The sequence below is a fragment of the Puma concolor genome, chromosome D3 (assembly GCF_028749965.1).
Source record: "Puma concolor isolate L17-30 chromosome D3, mPumCon1.1.hap2, whole genome shotgun sequence".
NCBI classification, from domain to species: Eukaryota; Metazoa; Chordata; class Mammalia; order Carnivora; family Felidae; genus Puma; species Puma concolor.
Genome location: NC_141678.1, coordinates 16,552,705 through 16,567,957, shown reverse-complemented (window position 1 = coordinate 16,567,957; position 15,253 = coordinate 16,552,705). Strand labels below are relative to the sequence as shown.

Here is a 15,253-nt window from a genome sequence, read left to right as displayed (position 1 = left end):
TAGTCGTATATTCTTTATTTTTTTTAAATTTTTTTTCAACGTTTTTTATTTATTTTTGGGACAGAGGGAGACAGAGCATGAACGGGGGAGGGGCAGAGAGAGAGGGAGACACAGAATCGGAAACAGGCTCCAGGCTCCGAGCCATCAGCCCAGAGCCTGACGCGGGGCTCGAACTCACGGACCGCGAGATCGTGACCTGGCTGAAGTCGGACGCTTAACCGACTGCGCCACCCAGGCGCCCCTAGTCGTATATTCTTTAAACTGAGTCAGCCAGGCACCCCTGGATTGTTCACTTTAAAAATAAAATGGTTGAGGGGCACCTGGGTGGCTCAGTCGGTTGAGTGTCTGAATTCAGCTCAGGTCATGATCTCGTGGTTGGTGGGTTTGAGCCCTGCATCAGGCTCTGTGCTGACAGCTCAAAGCCTGGAGCCTGCTTGGGATTCTGTGTCTCCCTCTCCCTCTGCCCCTCCCCCACTCACACTCTGTCTCTATCTCTCAAAAATAAACAAACATTAAAAAAAAAAAAAACTTAAAAAAAATGGCTGGGGCAACTGGGTGGCTCAGTTGATTTGAGTGTCTGACCTTGGCTCAGGTCATGATCTCACAGTTTGTGAGCATTGGGCTCTCTGCTCTCAGTGCAGAGCCCCCTTCAGATCCTCTCTCCCCTCCTTTTCTGCACCTCCCCCACTCACTCTCAAAAATAAATAAAACATTTTTTAATGCTTCTTGTTTATGTTTGAGAGAGAAAGAGAGAGAGAGAATGAGCAAGGTGGGGGGAGGAGCAGAGAGAGAGGGGGACAGAGGATCTGAAGCAGGCTATGAGCTGACAGCGGAGAGCCCGATGCGGGGCTTGAACTCACGAACCATGAGATCATGACCGGAGCCGAAATCGGATGCTCAACTGACTGAGCCACCCAGGTTCCCCACAAAATAAATAAAACATTTAAAAAACAATAAAATAAAATGGTTAATTTTATGCTATGTGAATTTCTCCTAAAAAATGTTATACAAATATTTGATATGTGCGCTTTCATTCTACAAGTCAGATCCAAGTCTTTGGAACTCCAAAGTCCAGGGTGTCCTTGCAAACCCACACTGGAGAATGAAGGAGGGGTGGTATTAATGTAGTGCAGAAAAATAAAACATGTGCCTTAGAATCAGACATGCCTAGGGTCGCCTGGGTGGCTCAGCCGGTTAAGCCTCCAACTCTTGGTTTCAGCTCAGTTCATGATCTCACAGTTGTGGGATGGAGCCCTGCATCGGGCTCTGCACTGGCAGCATAGAGCCTGCTTGGGATCCTTTCTCTCCTTCTCTTTCTGCCTTTCTCTCTCTCCCTCATTCCTTCCCTCCCTCAAAAGTAAATAAATAAACTTAAAAAAAGAAAGAATCAGACATGCCTAAGTGTGGGCCCCTGCTCCCCGCCATTAGATGGCTGTGTGACCTCAGGCAAGTTACTTCACCTCTCTGAACCCATTTGCTCATCTGTTAAATGCATGATTGATGGGGACTATTCACTGAGACCCACAGCTCAGACCCATAAGACATGGAGGCAATGACAGCAGTGGGCTGAGTGCAAAGGGGTGGGGGGAGGGTCAAGATTCCAAGCCATACAAATTCCAGAAAGATGCAGATGACCAACACATATCCCCCTTTTTCCAATGATCCCTTGCTGGCAGGGCTTGCTCGTCGGTAAAGGTTATTCCTGCAACAGACAGGTTCAAGGCCAATTCAGAGCAGGTTGGGAGCAAAGCAAACACTACAGCCTTATCTTGGAGACATGGTATGGGTATAAAGAGAGAGGCAGTAGGTGGCTTTAGTCCTTTCTCTTGCTCGGCAACTTAACAGGATGAAATTCCTTGTGCTGGCTGCTCTGCTTACAGGTAGGTGAGTCTCCTCAGCTCAGCGCTAAGATCTCACTTCTCTGGAATGGGGGTCACAGGTCACAAAGGCTGGCCAGCCTTGGAGGCTTTTTTGGGGGCTCTCTATGGGGCTTAACAGCTCCCATAACAAATTCCCCCACAGTTGGCACCTTTCCAACCTTCAGGTCCAAATTCAGATGACCCTCCTCAGAAGGGCCTACCTGCCCTCTACCATATTGCCTTGGCCTGGGGTCTTCCCAGCACCTACATTTGCCTGCAATTTGTATCTTGTTTCTTGTTGATGCATTCCCTTTTCTTAAAGCTTTAATTTTTTTTTTTTTTTTCGGTAAACTCTACCAACACGGGGCTTGAACTCACAACCCTGAGATCAAAACCTGAGCTGAGGGGCTCCTAGGGGGCTCAGTCGGTTAAGCATCTGACTTTGGCTCAGGTCATGATCTCACAGTGCGTGGGTTCAAGCCCCGCATTGGGCTCTGTGCTGACAGCTCAGAGCCTGGAGCCTGCTTTGTTTTGGATTCTGTGCCTCCTTCTCTCTCTGCCCCTCCCCCACTGGCACTCCATCTCTCTCTCTTTCTCTCACACAAAAATAAAATAAATATTAAAAAAAAAAAAGACCTGAGCTGACATCAAGAGCTGGACACTTAACCGACTGAGCCACCCAGGTGCCCCTCCTTTTTTATCCTCCACCCATATTGAAGTATGGGCTCCATGAGAGCAATGATAGAGCTGTTTGCACCATTTATTGAATGAATCCATGGAATCAGATATATTGGAATTCAAATCCCACCTCATTCATCCATTCAACACTGATATATCAGAGCCTCCAAGGTATCAGGCTCTGGGTTGAGACTGAGGACTTCTAGATGGACGAGTTCCCCTCCCCTCCCTCCACACACACACAGGCACACACGTGAAAATTAGCTTTGTGTAGGTCTGGCCTGTGCAAAGAGCAGAGCTGGCTGGATCAGAGACTGAGAAAACAGGGAAGCAGGCGGCGGCGGGGGGGGGGGGGGGGGGGGAGGTCGGTCTGGAGATGGGCCAAGGTAGCCAGGCCACTCCTGTCTGTCTGCTGCCAGTGTGGAGGCTGCTCACAGGGGAGCGTGACCAGCTGCCACCCTCCCTTTGCCCTGGGGTATAAGCATATGGAGTGGCTCCAGTGTGCACGGCAGATCAAGGGAAGAAAGGGCAAGGCATGGGGCAAAAAGATGATACTGGTGGCCACTTGAATGGGACCCCAAAATCATGTAGCGCCCTCTTCAGGGCCCCAAATCTCACAGGGGCTGGCCCTGAAAATGAGGTGAAGGGGTCCTGCCTCCTGAGTCTGCTGTGCCAAGCCTTGTGCCTGGTTTGGGCAAGCGCTCAGCTACAAGAAGACTTTTTAAAAACTTATTTAATAGATACTTATTGAGCACCTACTATGTGTCAGACCCTGGGGAACAAAAGCCCTGAGGCCTGTCCTTGACTTTATGGTCCAGTGAGAGGGAGGCATAAATAAATGACAGATACAGACTGCTATAGGTACTATGAAGCAAATAACATAAAGAAAAATGATAGCAGAGGAGCCACTTGGCTTAGGTGGTCAAGAAAGAAGAGGTGGCATTTAAAACAAGATCCTCCAGCCTTTTGAAAAGATGACAGGTCAAGGCGACTGGGTAGCTAGGTTAAGCATCCGACTTCGGCTGGGATCATAATCTCCCAGTTCGTGGGTTCCAGCCCCACATCGGGCTCTGTGCTGACAGCTCAGAGCCTGGAGCCTGCTTCAGATTCTGTGTCTCCCTCCTTCTCTCTTTCCCCCTACCGCACTGTCTCTGTCTCTCTCTCAAAAATAAATAAACATTTGAAAAAAAAAAAAAAGATGACAAAGTGTGCCAGTCAGAGGGAATGGCAGGTGTGTGGGCCTTGAGGCAGAAGAGAGCTTGTCCTGTTGAGGATGGAAGGCCACACAGGCCTCTTTATGCTCCTGCCCCATCTCAACCCCGCCACATCCCCACCTAACCCATCCTTTTTTTTAAGTTTATTTATTTTGAGAGAGAAAGAGAGAGCAAGCATGCACACGCACATGAGTGGGGGAGGGACAGAGAGAGAATCCCAAGCAGGCTCAGTGCTGTCAGCACAGAGCCTAGCATGGGGCTCAAATTCAGGAACCGTGAGATCATGACCTGAGCTGAAGTCAAGAGTCGGATGCTTAATGGACTGAGCCACCCAGGCGCCTCCCACCTAACCCATTTTATTTTTTTTTAATTAAATGTTTATTTATTATTGAGAGACAGAGCATGGGAGGGGCAGAGAGAGGAGAAGGCACAGAATCTGAAGCAGGCTCCAGGATCTGAGCTGTCAGCACAGAGTCCGACACGGGGCTTGAACCCACAAACTGCAAGATCACGACCTGAGCTGAAGTGGGACACTTAACCCACTGAGCCACCCGGGCGCCCCTCCCACCTAATCCATTTTAGATTCCCCTTACCATGCTCAGAGCCTGGAGCTCTAACAAAGGACCCGATTTCCTTATTTATTTCATTTATTGCTTACTGTTTTTCTACCCTACTAGGGAGCTTTATAAACTCAAAAGCATTGAGCTTTATAAACTGAATGAGGTTACAGATTTTCTATTTGCTCACTGATGTATTTCAGTTCCTACAGCAGTGACTGGCCCATAATTGGTGCTCAATAAATATTTGCTGGATAAATAATGGGGACCTCATAGAAAACATGTTTACACAAAAACTAGTGCACAACTGTTAATAGCAGCACTATTCATGAGAACCAAAAAGTATAAACAACCCAAATGTCTATCAAGTGATAAATGGATAAACGAAATGCGGTCCCTCCACATAGTGGAATACTATTCAACTATAAAAGGAATGAAGTATTGATATATGTTATAATGTGGATGAACATCAAAAACATTGTGCTAGGGGTGCCTGGGTGGCTCCGTAGGTTAAGTATCGACTATTGATTTCGGCTCAGATTATGATCTCACAGTTTGTGAGTTCAAGCTCGGCTTACGGGCTATGTGCTGATAGTGCAGAGCCTGCTTGGGATTCTCTTTCTCCCTCTGTCTGTCTCTCCTCTGCTCTCATGCTCTATCTCTCTCAAAATAAATAAACTTTTTTAAAAAAGGACTGGTAAACTTAAAAAAAATTATGCTGTATGATTCCATTTACATGAAGTGTTCATAATAGGAAAATCCATAGAGTTTGCTGGTTGCCAGAGGGGAGAGGAGAAAAGGGGAAGGAATGCTAATGGGAACAGGATGTTCTTTTGGGGGTGATGAAAATGTTCTAGATTTAGTGGTGATGGTTCCACAACTCTGTGAATATACTAAAAACCACAGAAATGTACATTTTTAAAACTATTTTTTATTTATTTTTGAGAGTGCGCAAGCCCGCTTGAGAGGGGAGAAGGGCGGGGGGGGGGGGGGTGGGGGGCGACAGACGATCAGAAGCGGGCGCTGCACTGACAGCAGCTATTCCAGTGCAGGGCTGGAACCCACGAACCCTGAGATCATGACCTAAGTCCAAGTCTGACGCTCAACTGACTGAGCCACCCAGGTGCCCATGAAATGTCCATTTTCAGTGTTTAAATGGTGAATTTTGTTATGTGAATTTTATCTCGATAAAAAAAAATTTTTTTAACGTTTATTTTTGAGACAGAGACAGAGCATGAATGGGGGAGGGGCAGACAGAGAGGGAGACACAGAACCGGAAGCAGGCTCCAGACTCTGAGCCATCAGCCCAGAGCCCGACGCGGGGCTCCAACTCACGGTCTGTGAGATCGTGACCTGAGCTGAAGTTGGACGCTTAACCGACTGAGCCACCCAGGTGCCCCTCCATAAAAAATATTTTTTAAAAGCTTTATAAAAAGAAAAAATCCTCATTTACATTACCAGGTTTCTGTGTCCAGCTCTCTTCCGAGGAGGCAGCTGGAGGGGTGGAAGGCAGCGTGGGGCCAGAGAGCAGGCAGGAGGCAGTGGGGCCCCTGGGCGCTGGCAGAGCCAATCAGGATGGATTTAAACTCTGGCTGTGTTTTCTTGCAGTGGGTGCTGCTGAGGGGGGCGTCAGCCCGCGGGCAGTGTGGCAGCTCCGCAACATGATCAAGTGTACGATCCCCGAGAGTGACCCCGTGAGGGATTACACCGACTACGGCTGCTACTGTGGCCTGGGTGGATCCGGCACGCCTGTGGATGAACTGGACAAGTGAGTGATTGATCGGCAGGGAGAGGGGAGTGCCCGTGCGGTGGGGGGAGGGCACAAGCCAAGGATCTCACGAGGAGGCACAGAAAATGGATTTGCATATTTGCTAAGGGTAACATATTTTCAACTCTTGTATAAACAAAAATGCTCCAAGAGGCCCCTGAATCCAGTGCTCTCGGTTAGGAGCAAAGGCGGAAGGTTGATGTCAAGCAATAGTGGATGCTGCTGCCCTCTAGTGGCAGAATATTGCATCACAAAACACCACAGCGTCGATTGGATTGTCCTCTTCCAGCAGTGGTTAAGACTCTCACTGCATCTTCAGAACACATACGTGATTGTACGATATTCCTGCAACCCATTTTTAAATCGCCTTCAATAAACACGATAAAAGGACTTACATTTTTCAAGCCACAGGATAAATATCTTCCGGAACATGTCAGCTAAATCATTCCCCTTAATGAGCCTGCCCTGCTGCCCTGCCCCTGCCTGAGCTCTGTCCTTCCCCCACTCTTTAGGTGTTGCCAGACACACGACCACTGCTACTCACAAGCCAAGAAACTGGACAGCTGTAAATTCCTCCTGGACAACCCCTACACCAAAACCTACTCATACTCATGCTCTGGCTCTGAGATCACCTGCAGCGGTAGGTTAACTCCTTTGTGGAAGAAATAATAGTAATGATATCCACCATTTATTGATCACCTTGGTGCCAAGCTGTGTCTCCTTTAATCCTGGCAACAATCCTATGAGATAGGTATTATTATTATACTTGTTTGACAGATGAGGAAACTGGGACACCCACTGTTTGGGGCTTTTTTTTTTTTTAGCAGTTTCAGAACTTTTGAAATTTTTTTATTAATGTTTATTTTATTTTTGAGAGAGACAGAGTGCGAGCAGAGGAGGGGCAGAGAGGGAGGTAGACATAGAATCCTAAGCAGGCTCCAGACTCTGAGCTGTCAGCACAGAGCCTGTTGCAGGCTCGGACTCATGAACCATGAGATCATGACCTGAGCAGAAGTCGAAGTCAGACACTTAACCGACTGAGCCACCCAGGCGCCCCATTTGGGTTTTTCTGGGGGGTTTTGTTTTTGTTTTTGAGAGACAGAGGGAGAGATAGAATGCGGGAGAGGGGCAGAGAGAGAGGGAGAGAGAGAATCCCAAGTAGGTTCTGCACTGCCGGCACAGAGTCCTACAAGGAGCCTATAGGGGCTCCATGTCACAGATTGTAAATTCATGACCTGAGCCAAAATGAAGAGTCAGATGCTTAACCAACTGAGCCACCCAGACACCCTGGGGTGTCTGGTTTTGAACAGGTTTATATGGCTCCAAGGTCTCTGTTCTTAACTGCCATGCTATATAGCTTCGTTATTTCATGAAAGGAGCTTGGAACTACCATTTATTAGTTTCTTATTACATACCAGGGAGTACGCTGAGCATATATATGTTTTATTAATCCCATTTTACAGGTGAGGAAGCTGAGGCTCAAAAATAGCTACTTGCCCCAAATCACAGAGCTTGTAAGTGGTAGGGTCAGCATTGGAACTCAGTTGTTTCTGATTTCAAAGGTTCTGGTCTTAACCACTAAGTTATGCACAGCTCATGGTGAAATGTGTCCCTTTATGAAGGTGGTTCTGAAGGGCAGACAGTTCAGAGGTGAATAGTATTGTCATGCTAGGCTAGCATTCTGGATTTTCACTACTCTTTTCTATGCACTCACAGACGGGTCCCACTTTCCAAAACTGTACGTACATCATTGGAATAACTGTAACTCAAATCCAGAGGGCCAAGAAAAAAGTTACCAGGAATCCCACCATCTTTTTTAAAGCACTGTTAAAGTTTATTTATTTGTTTGTTTATTTATTTATTTGGGGGGGGGTGTGGATCCCAAGCATGCTGTCAGCACAGAGCCTAATCTGATGCAGCAACTTGAGATCATGACCTGAGCCGAAATCAAGCATCAGATGCTTAACCGATGGAGTCACTCAAGCGCTCCAGGAATCCCACCATCTTAAGGAATAAACGATTTCATAGCTCTGTGTTCATTTGTGCTTATCCTTGGAATAACATTTTTATCGTTTTAATTGTAGCTAGGCACGTGCCCACCTCAAGTCCTTTGTTCCTTCTGCATGAAACACTTCCCATGTGAAGTCTCATTCCAGGACTTCAAATGTCGCTTTCTCTGTGCAGCCTTCCCTTTTATTTTTTTAATTTACTTATTTTTTTTTTTTTTTTAGAGAGAGAATGCAAATAGGAGAGAGGGGCAGAGGGAGAGAGAAAGAATCTTAAGCAGGCTCCATGCTCAGTGCAGAGCCCAAAGTGGGGCTCAGTCCCATGACCCTGGGATCATGACCTCTGCCCCTCTCTCCCACCCACTCACTCTCTCTCTCTTAAAAAAAAAAAAGGATCAGAGAGAAACAAAACTTTAATAAGATTATTGAACGTAAGCAGAAGTACATAATTAAATTATAGATAACAAATTTGAAATGCATTTTAAAAGTTATCATTGTTGTTTCTTTTGGCTATAAAAATAAACAAGGCCAAAGTAGTGTAATTTCAAACTCTACAGAAATATATCATGGAAAGTGGAAGGTGCCTATAATCCTGCTACCCAAGATAACTAGTTAGATGCATTGCCCTTCATTTTCCTTTAATAAAATATCTTGGAAACACTTCCACAGATAGGTGTACTTAATTGTTTTAAATATCTGTAAAATATTCTACTGTAAGAATGTTCTGCAATTTTTATTTTTATTTTAAAAATTTTTTACATTCATTTATTTTTGAGAGGCAGAGTATAAGTGGGGAGGGGTAGAGAGAGAAGGAGACAAAATCCAAAGCAGGCTCCAGGCTCTGAGCTGTCAGCACAGAGCCTGACTCGGGGCTCAAACTCACAAACCGTGAGATCATGACCTGAGCTGAAGTCGGACGCTTAACCAACTGAGCCACCCAGGTGCCCCTCTTCTGTAATTTTTAAAATGTGTTTTAAAGTAGAGAAATTTGCTTGCTAAACTTCACTAAGTTTATATGCACAATACTTTGCTGCTTCGAGTATATGTTTTAGTGTTTTCCATATTGTTTATAAATTGCTTGCCTATGTTATCAAAGATCTATAGCTCTGTGGGTTATAAGAGCTCATTTAGGGATGTGAAACAGATAGGACTTTCCTAACAGCATCGATCACACCTAGGATTGCCAGAGTAAACACATGTTGTCCAATTAAATTTGACTTCCAGATAGACAATGAACATTTTTTATTCTACATTCCAAACATTGCAATTTTTTTTTGTTTTTCTGAAATTCTGGTATTTTTATTTGCTTAATCTATCAAACCCAAATTTGTATGAATGTAATGGCCATTATTTATTCCAGTTAATTCTTCCTTCCCTCCAGACTGGACAAAGCAGGATCTACCTTGGCTCAGTCCTCTCCTCTTGCTCTTTTCCAGATGAAAACAAACCCTGTGAGGCCTTCATCTGCAACTGCGACCGCAATGCTGCCATCTGCTTTTCAAAGGCCCCATATAACAAGGAGCACAAGAACCTGGACACCAAGAAGTACTGTAAGAATTGAGTGTCACCTCTGGAGAGCATCATCTCCACCCACCTCATGCCCTTCACTTTACCTTGTGTCCTCCAATAAAGCACTTTGTTGAAAAGCCTCACGTTTGCATATTGTTTTATCCTCTGTCTATGCAACATGACTAAGTGTCTTCCTAGTTCTTTGTAAGCATCATTAGTTTTAGCCTTGGATGTTGAATGACAGGGATATTTCTAGGAAGTGAACACCGTTAAGACCTGAATAATGATTAGCCACTGATTATTGCCAGATCAAAATATATAATCTATCCTCGTAGGTAAAAACCTACCTCTTTTTCATTACCCCAAGGGCTGAGGGAGAGAGAAAACAAATTCCTTTAGTAATCTTTTCATGAGCATCTGATGGGTACTCATTAAAGGAAATGTAATACGGGAAACACTAGTACAAATGAATACATAAGGGGCACCTGGGTGGCCCAGGTGGTTAAGCGTTAAATTGTTGATTTGTTTCCGCTCAGGTCATGATCTCGCCGTTCATGGGTTGGAGCCCCACATCGGGCTCCTCAATGACAGTGCAGAGTCTGCTGGGGCTCTCGCTCTCTCTCTCTCTGCCTCTCCCGCAATCCTGCGCGAGCTCTTTCTCTCTCAAAATAAATTAAAAAAAGAATAAATGAATACATAATTAAACAAACTTAATTGGGAGCGTTCTGAAGTAGCGATTATATCTCAGCAGCCGCAGTATCATCAGTGCTTACCATGTCACACACGTTCATTAAGTAATTGTTCAACGAGGGTACATCTTGGCGCCAAGGTTTGCAGCAGTCCAGGAAAAACCACGTGGCTCTATTTACCTTTTCAGATCACGTGATCCTGCACCACAAGGATCCCGCCCCCCCCCCCCCCCCCCCCCCCAGGGATTTCAGAGTAGGAAATATGATTGGTATCTTGTGGACACGTGGTTCCTCTTTTTATATTGGTGAAAAGCGGCCCAACCCCCGGCCTACCTCCGCACCTCCCAGGCTCTGGCCTGGCTTCCTCGCGCGTCAGCCGGGGCCAGCGCAGGCGCAGTCGCAGTGGTTAGTAACGGTTGCTCCAGCCGGCGCGCGGGTGAGGTGGCGGGCAACGGCCCGTGCGCCGCTTCCTGGGTCTTAGGTGCGTTGCTCTCCAGGGTCACAATACGGCCGGAAAGACAGCGGGCGGGCCGAGGGTGAAAAAAGAGCGAACTCACGTGGGTATGACGTTGGGTCCCACCTCCCTGCCTTGCGCGTCCAGGTCTGTGTCTCTCGGCCCCACACACGCCCCTCCTCCCCCCAGCCTCCCTGCCAGTTTCCGGTCGGTAACTCCTCCGGGCTTTTATCCCGGAAAGGGACGAGGGGGCCGGGAAGTTGTGGTGCAGGGAGCCAAACTGGGGCGAGGAGAGAGGCGAGTGGATATTGGGCGAACCAAGGGTTTTTGCACCCCAAGTCCGCACTTCAATCCCCAACCCCCACTCTCAAGAGGGGGGAAAAAAAGGTGACCTCCCTGCTTTTGCCTTTGTTGTTACCTCCATTTGAAATGCTCCCCCTTTTCCCGCCTGATGCTTGCGTGTTCATTTTTCCAGGACCTTGTTGGGGTCACCTCAAGAAGTTTCTTGAGCCTTGCCCTCCTTCCCTCCCAAAGTACAGTTGCGCAGTTACCCCATTGGGTTTCTAGAGCATTAAAGAAAGAGGGTTCAGGGGCACCTGGGTGGCTCAGTCGGTTGAGCATCCGACTTCAGCTCAGGTCACGATCTCACAGTCGTGAGTTTGAGCCCCGCGTCAGGCTCTGGGCTGATGGCTCAGAGCCTGGAGCCTGTTTCCGATTCTGTGTCTCCCTCTCTCTCTGCCCCTCCCCCGTTCATGCTCTGTCTCTCTCTGTCTCAAAAATAAATAAACGTCAAAAAAAAAAATTAAAAAAAAAAAAGAAAGGGTTCAGAACTGGATGGACGGTATTTGATTACTGGCCTGGTCATGCCAGGTGACCTTGGGCTAGTTACATGAAATCTCCGAGCTTCAGGATCCTCCTCTTTCAAAAGAAATAATAGTGTGCAGATCAGAGGGTTGTGGGAATTGGGTGAGTCAATGCCTTGTAAAATGCTTCCTACAGAAATGCTTATTGTATAGTTACTGTTCATAAATACTATTTTCCCAAGGGGAAGCAAATGGAAGAATACTCTTTATTTTCTTTAGAAAGACGTTATTGTATCAAGCCAGACTTGGCTTCTGTAAATTATTTTTGAAAGACAGATACACACAAAGGAAATGTGGCTCTGGAGAAGATCCATGGGAGTCTAGTTAAAGGAGTACTCAAATAGGAGACCAAGGTTTAGCCTATTGATAGCAGCTGATAACTGCTTACCATACGTGCCTCCAGTACTGGGCTATGAGCTTCAGATGCATCACTACCTTTTTAGGTATTCATTAACAACCTAATGAGGTAGCTACTAGCATCCTGATTTATAAAGATATTGAAGATTAACCACTTGCCCAAATTCACATAACTAGTAAACAGCAAAACAGGGATGGAAATCCAAGTCTGTCTATATACTAAGAGTTTCGATTCCATGCTATAATTCCTTTTCTAATAAAAAACCCACTGTCCATTCTTGGACGAGTTTCTTTTTTTTTTCTTCATGAAGTAGAATTTATGTTTTGTGACATCAAAAATTAAAAAATCTGGATCTCAGAGCACCCATCTTGAATTTCAACAAGGATAATGTATCCGGAATCAACTTTTATATTTGGTGGCAACCTCTGCTATTCCTAGGAGTGGAGTAACTGACTCATCCTGGTTTTAGCACTGAAAGTCCTGCATCCCAGGAAACCCCCTCAATACTGGGCGATATGGGACAGTTGGTCACCCTGCTTAGAGGAGTGTTGAATTTCCTAATGGTCCTTAAAGCGATCCTCTCAGGAAAAGTCTGACATTCACTGAAGACTGATTCTTATGCGTGTCCAAGCATTTCTTGTGGGGTTAACTCTTACTAAGTGAGCAAACGTGTTGTAAGATATTTCACATAGCGCTTGGGATATAGTGTGCTTAATAAATTCTATTATTTAAGAGAGAGGTGAGTGAAAGAGCGGACCTAAGCCGGCCGACTCCATTTTGTTCTGTGTCCTCCATCTTGAGTGACTGTCCCCGACATGACCCCCTTTCCAGGAAAACTGCAGAAAGAAATTCCCGCTCAAACTTCAGACCACGCCTCCTTGAGTAACTTCCCGCTCACCTGTTCAAACTTCCCGTTCAAACCATGCCCGGCAACCTGCGCATCGGGACTCTGAACCTTCCCCAGCCAATCGGCTAAGGGAACGACCATTACCCCCACCAACTGTCCCTAGATCCCTATAAAACCTTTGTGCTTTTTGAAACTCGTGCTCTCTCTCCGGCATCTCATCGCTGCGTCGGTGCAGGTAGGGGATTGAGCTCGAGCTAGCTCAAATAAAGGCTCTTAGCTTTTGCATCGGACTCGGCTCCCTGGTGGTCTTTGGGGATCACGAATTCTGGGCATAACATTTGGGGGCTCATCCGGGGTCCCCAAGACCCCCGAGGGGCCCCCGACCTGGAGAGCCTGACTGGCCATGGTTAGTGACTGTTTGTTCCCTGTCTCTTCTGTGTGAGCTCATTTCTGAAATTCTGGTAGTGCCTGGCGCGGTCTAAGTGGACACATGGGAGGACCACGGGCGGGGAGTTTCGGAAGACGTTCCGATACTCCCTTCTGGAGGGACGTGGATTCCCCTCAAAGATCTGAGACGAGGCGGGTCACTCCCGCCAGTCGGTGTGAGGCCGTCGTCTAGCTTTCAGTTTTGCTTCCACGAAGTTGGAAGACTGTTTCTAGGGGCCCTCTGTTTGTCTGTTTCTGTGTTTCTCTGTTTTGTTCTGTGGACTTACTGGATGGACGTTATGGGACAGACTCAGACTACTCCTCTATTGATCACTTTAAGGATGTCAGGGGAAGAGCTAACAACCTCAGTGTGGAAGTCCGAAAGCGTCGGTGGCAGGTTTTTTGTTCTAGCGAGTGGCCAGCTTTCAATGTCGGATGGCCACCAGAGGGAACCTTCCACCTCCCTACCATCCACTGAGTCAGGGGTATCATCTCTTGGCCTAAGACGGGCCATCCTGATCAGCTCCCTTACATTATCACTTGGCAGGACCTTGTAGAAGACCCACCCTCTTGGCTTAAGCCCTTCCTAGCTCCACGCCCTCCGGAGCTGAAACCCATTCTTGCTTTGCAGGGGACAGAGAAGGAGAACAAGAAAAGTCTTACCCAGCCTTCAGTACCCCTCTACCGTGTCCTACAAGGGGGGACTGAAGAAGAATTAATTTTTCCTCCCCCGTATAACCCCCCTAGGATGCTGGAAGAACACCATCCTCCCCCTCTGGGGGAGGCAGACACTGTTCCAAGAGCAGGAGGCGGAAATGCTCCAGTGGGAAGCCCGCCCTTTACCAGACAGAGGGCTCAGAGGGAGCAATCCGCCTCCGCCTCCGACTCCACTACTCTGCCCCTGTGAGCCACCGGACCCCCAGACGTGGAGGGGAATCAGCCCCATCACTATTGGCCTTTCGCCACTAGTGACCTCTACAATTGGAAAGCTCAGAATCCTAAGTTTTCTGAGAAACTGGCAGGGCTTATTGATTTATTAGACTGTTCTTTTTACTCACCAGCCCACGTGGGACAATTGCCAGCAGCTTTTGCAGGTCCTGTTTACGACTGAGGAGAGAGAAAGAATCCTCAATGAGGCCCGAAAACTAGTTCCGGGCACAGACGGGAATCCCACCACCAACCAGGCTCAGATAGATGCCTCCTTCCCCTTAACTCGGCCCAAGTGGGATTTCAACATGGCAGAAGGTAAGGAGAGGCCCCGGGTCTACCTCCAGACTCTAATGGGGGGTCTCCGAATGGCTGCTAGGAAGCCAACCAATTTGGCCAAGGTAGGAAATGTGCAACAGGAAAAAGATGAATCTCCAGCTGCCTTTTTAGAATGGATCATGGAGGCATTCCATACCTATACCCCCATGGATCCAGAGGCTCCGGAAAGCAAGGCAGCTGTTATCATGGCCTTCGTAAACCAATCGGCCATAGACATTAGAAGAGAATTACAGAAAATAGATAGACTAGGAGAAAAAAAGTCTGCAGGACTTACTGGTGGTAGCCAAAAAGGTATATAATAACCGGGAGCCTCCTGAGGATAAGCAGGCTCGTGCCATGGTGGCTGCCAGCAGTAAGCAGACTCGAGACCTGGCCAGAATACTACTAGCTACCACTGCTGACTCCCCCGAGGAATGAGACCGCTGTCTCCGGCAGCTGGCAGACGACTCAAGAGGAGGTAAAGGAACCACCAAGGTGGGGAAGCAGGGGCTGCAGAAAGATCAGTGCGCATACTGCAAGGAGATAGGGCATTGGGCCCAAGATTGTCCGAAAAAGGCCGGCGGGAAGGGAAGCAAGACTGATCGAGGAAAAGTCTTAGAGCTAGATGAACTGAGTGATTAGGGCAGTTGGGGTTCGGACCCTCTCCCTGAGCCCAGGGTAACTCTTAAAGTGGAGGGGACCCCTGTTGACTTCCTTGTCAACACTGGAGTGCAACATTCGGTCCTCTGCACCCCACAAGGAAAACTAGCCAGCAAGAAG

At 47.2% G+C, this 15,253-nt stretch overlaps 1 protein-coding gene and 1 long non-coding RNA gene across 2 annotated transcripts; one reads left to right on the top strand and one right to left on the bottom strand.

The window, feature by feature from the left end:
- The first annotated feature begins 1,755 nt into the window (after positions 1 to 1,755).
- PLA2G1B (phospholipase A2 group IB) lies at positions 1,756 to 9,731 on the top strand. Its single transcript, XM_025933522.2, has 4 exons — positions 1,756 to 1,880; positions 5,917 to 6,076; positions 6,589 to 6,716; positions 9,519 to 9,731. Exons 1-4 carry the CDS (start codon positions 1,847 to 1,849, stop codon positions 9,641 to 9,643), a joined length of 447 nt encoding a protein of 148 aa, XP_025789307.1. The 5' UTR covers positions 1,756 to 1,846; the 3' UTR covers positions 9,644 to 9,731.
- LOC147575338 (uncharacterized) lies at positions 9,310 to 11,381 on the bottom strand. The gene is made up of 2 exons (XR_015242283.1): positions 10,614 to 11,381; positions 9,310 to 10,479 (listed from the first exon to the last, which is right to left on the bottom strand). It is a non-coding gene; the product is annotated as an uncharacterized LOC147575338 (long non-coding RNA).
- Positions 11,382 to 15,253: the final 3,872 nt, after the last annotated feature.

Coding starts and splice junctions, on each gene's coding strand:
- PLA2G1B (XM_025933522.2), top strand. CDS start 1,847: ATGAAATTCCTTGTGCTGGCTGCTCTGCTTACAG. Junction 1,881..5,916: donor GCTGGCTGCTCTGCTTACAG/GTAGGTGAGTCT, acceptor GTTTTCTTGCAG/TGGGTGCTGCTGAGGGGGGC. Junction 6,717..9,518: donor CTCTGAGATCACCTGCAGCG/GTAGGTTAACTC, acceptor GCTCTTTTCCAG/ATGAAAACAAACCCTGTGAG.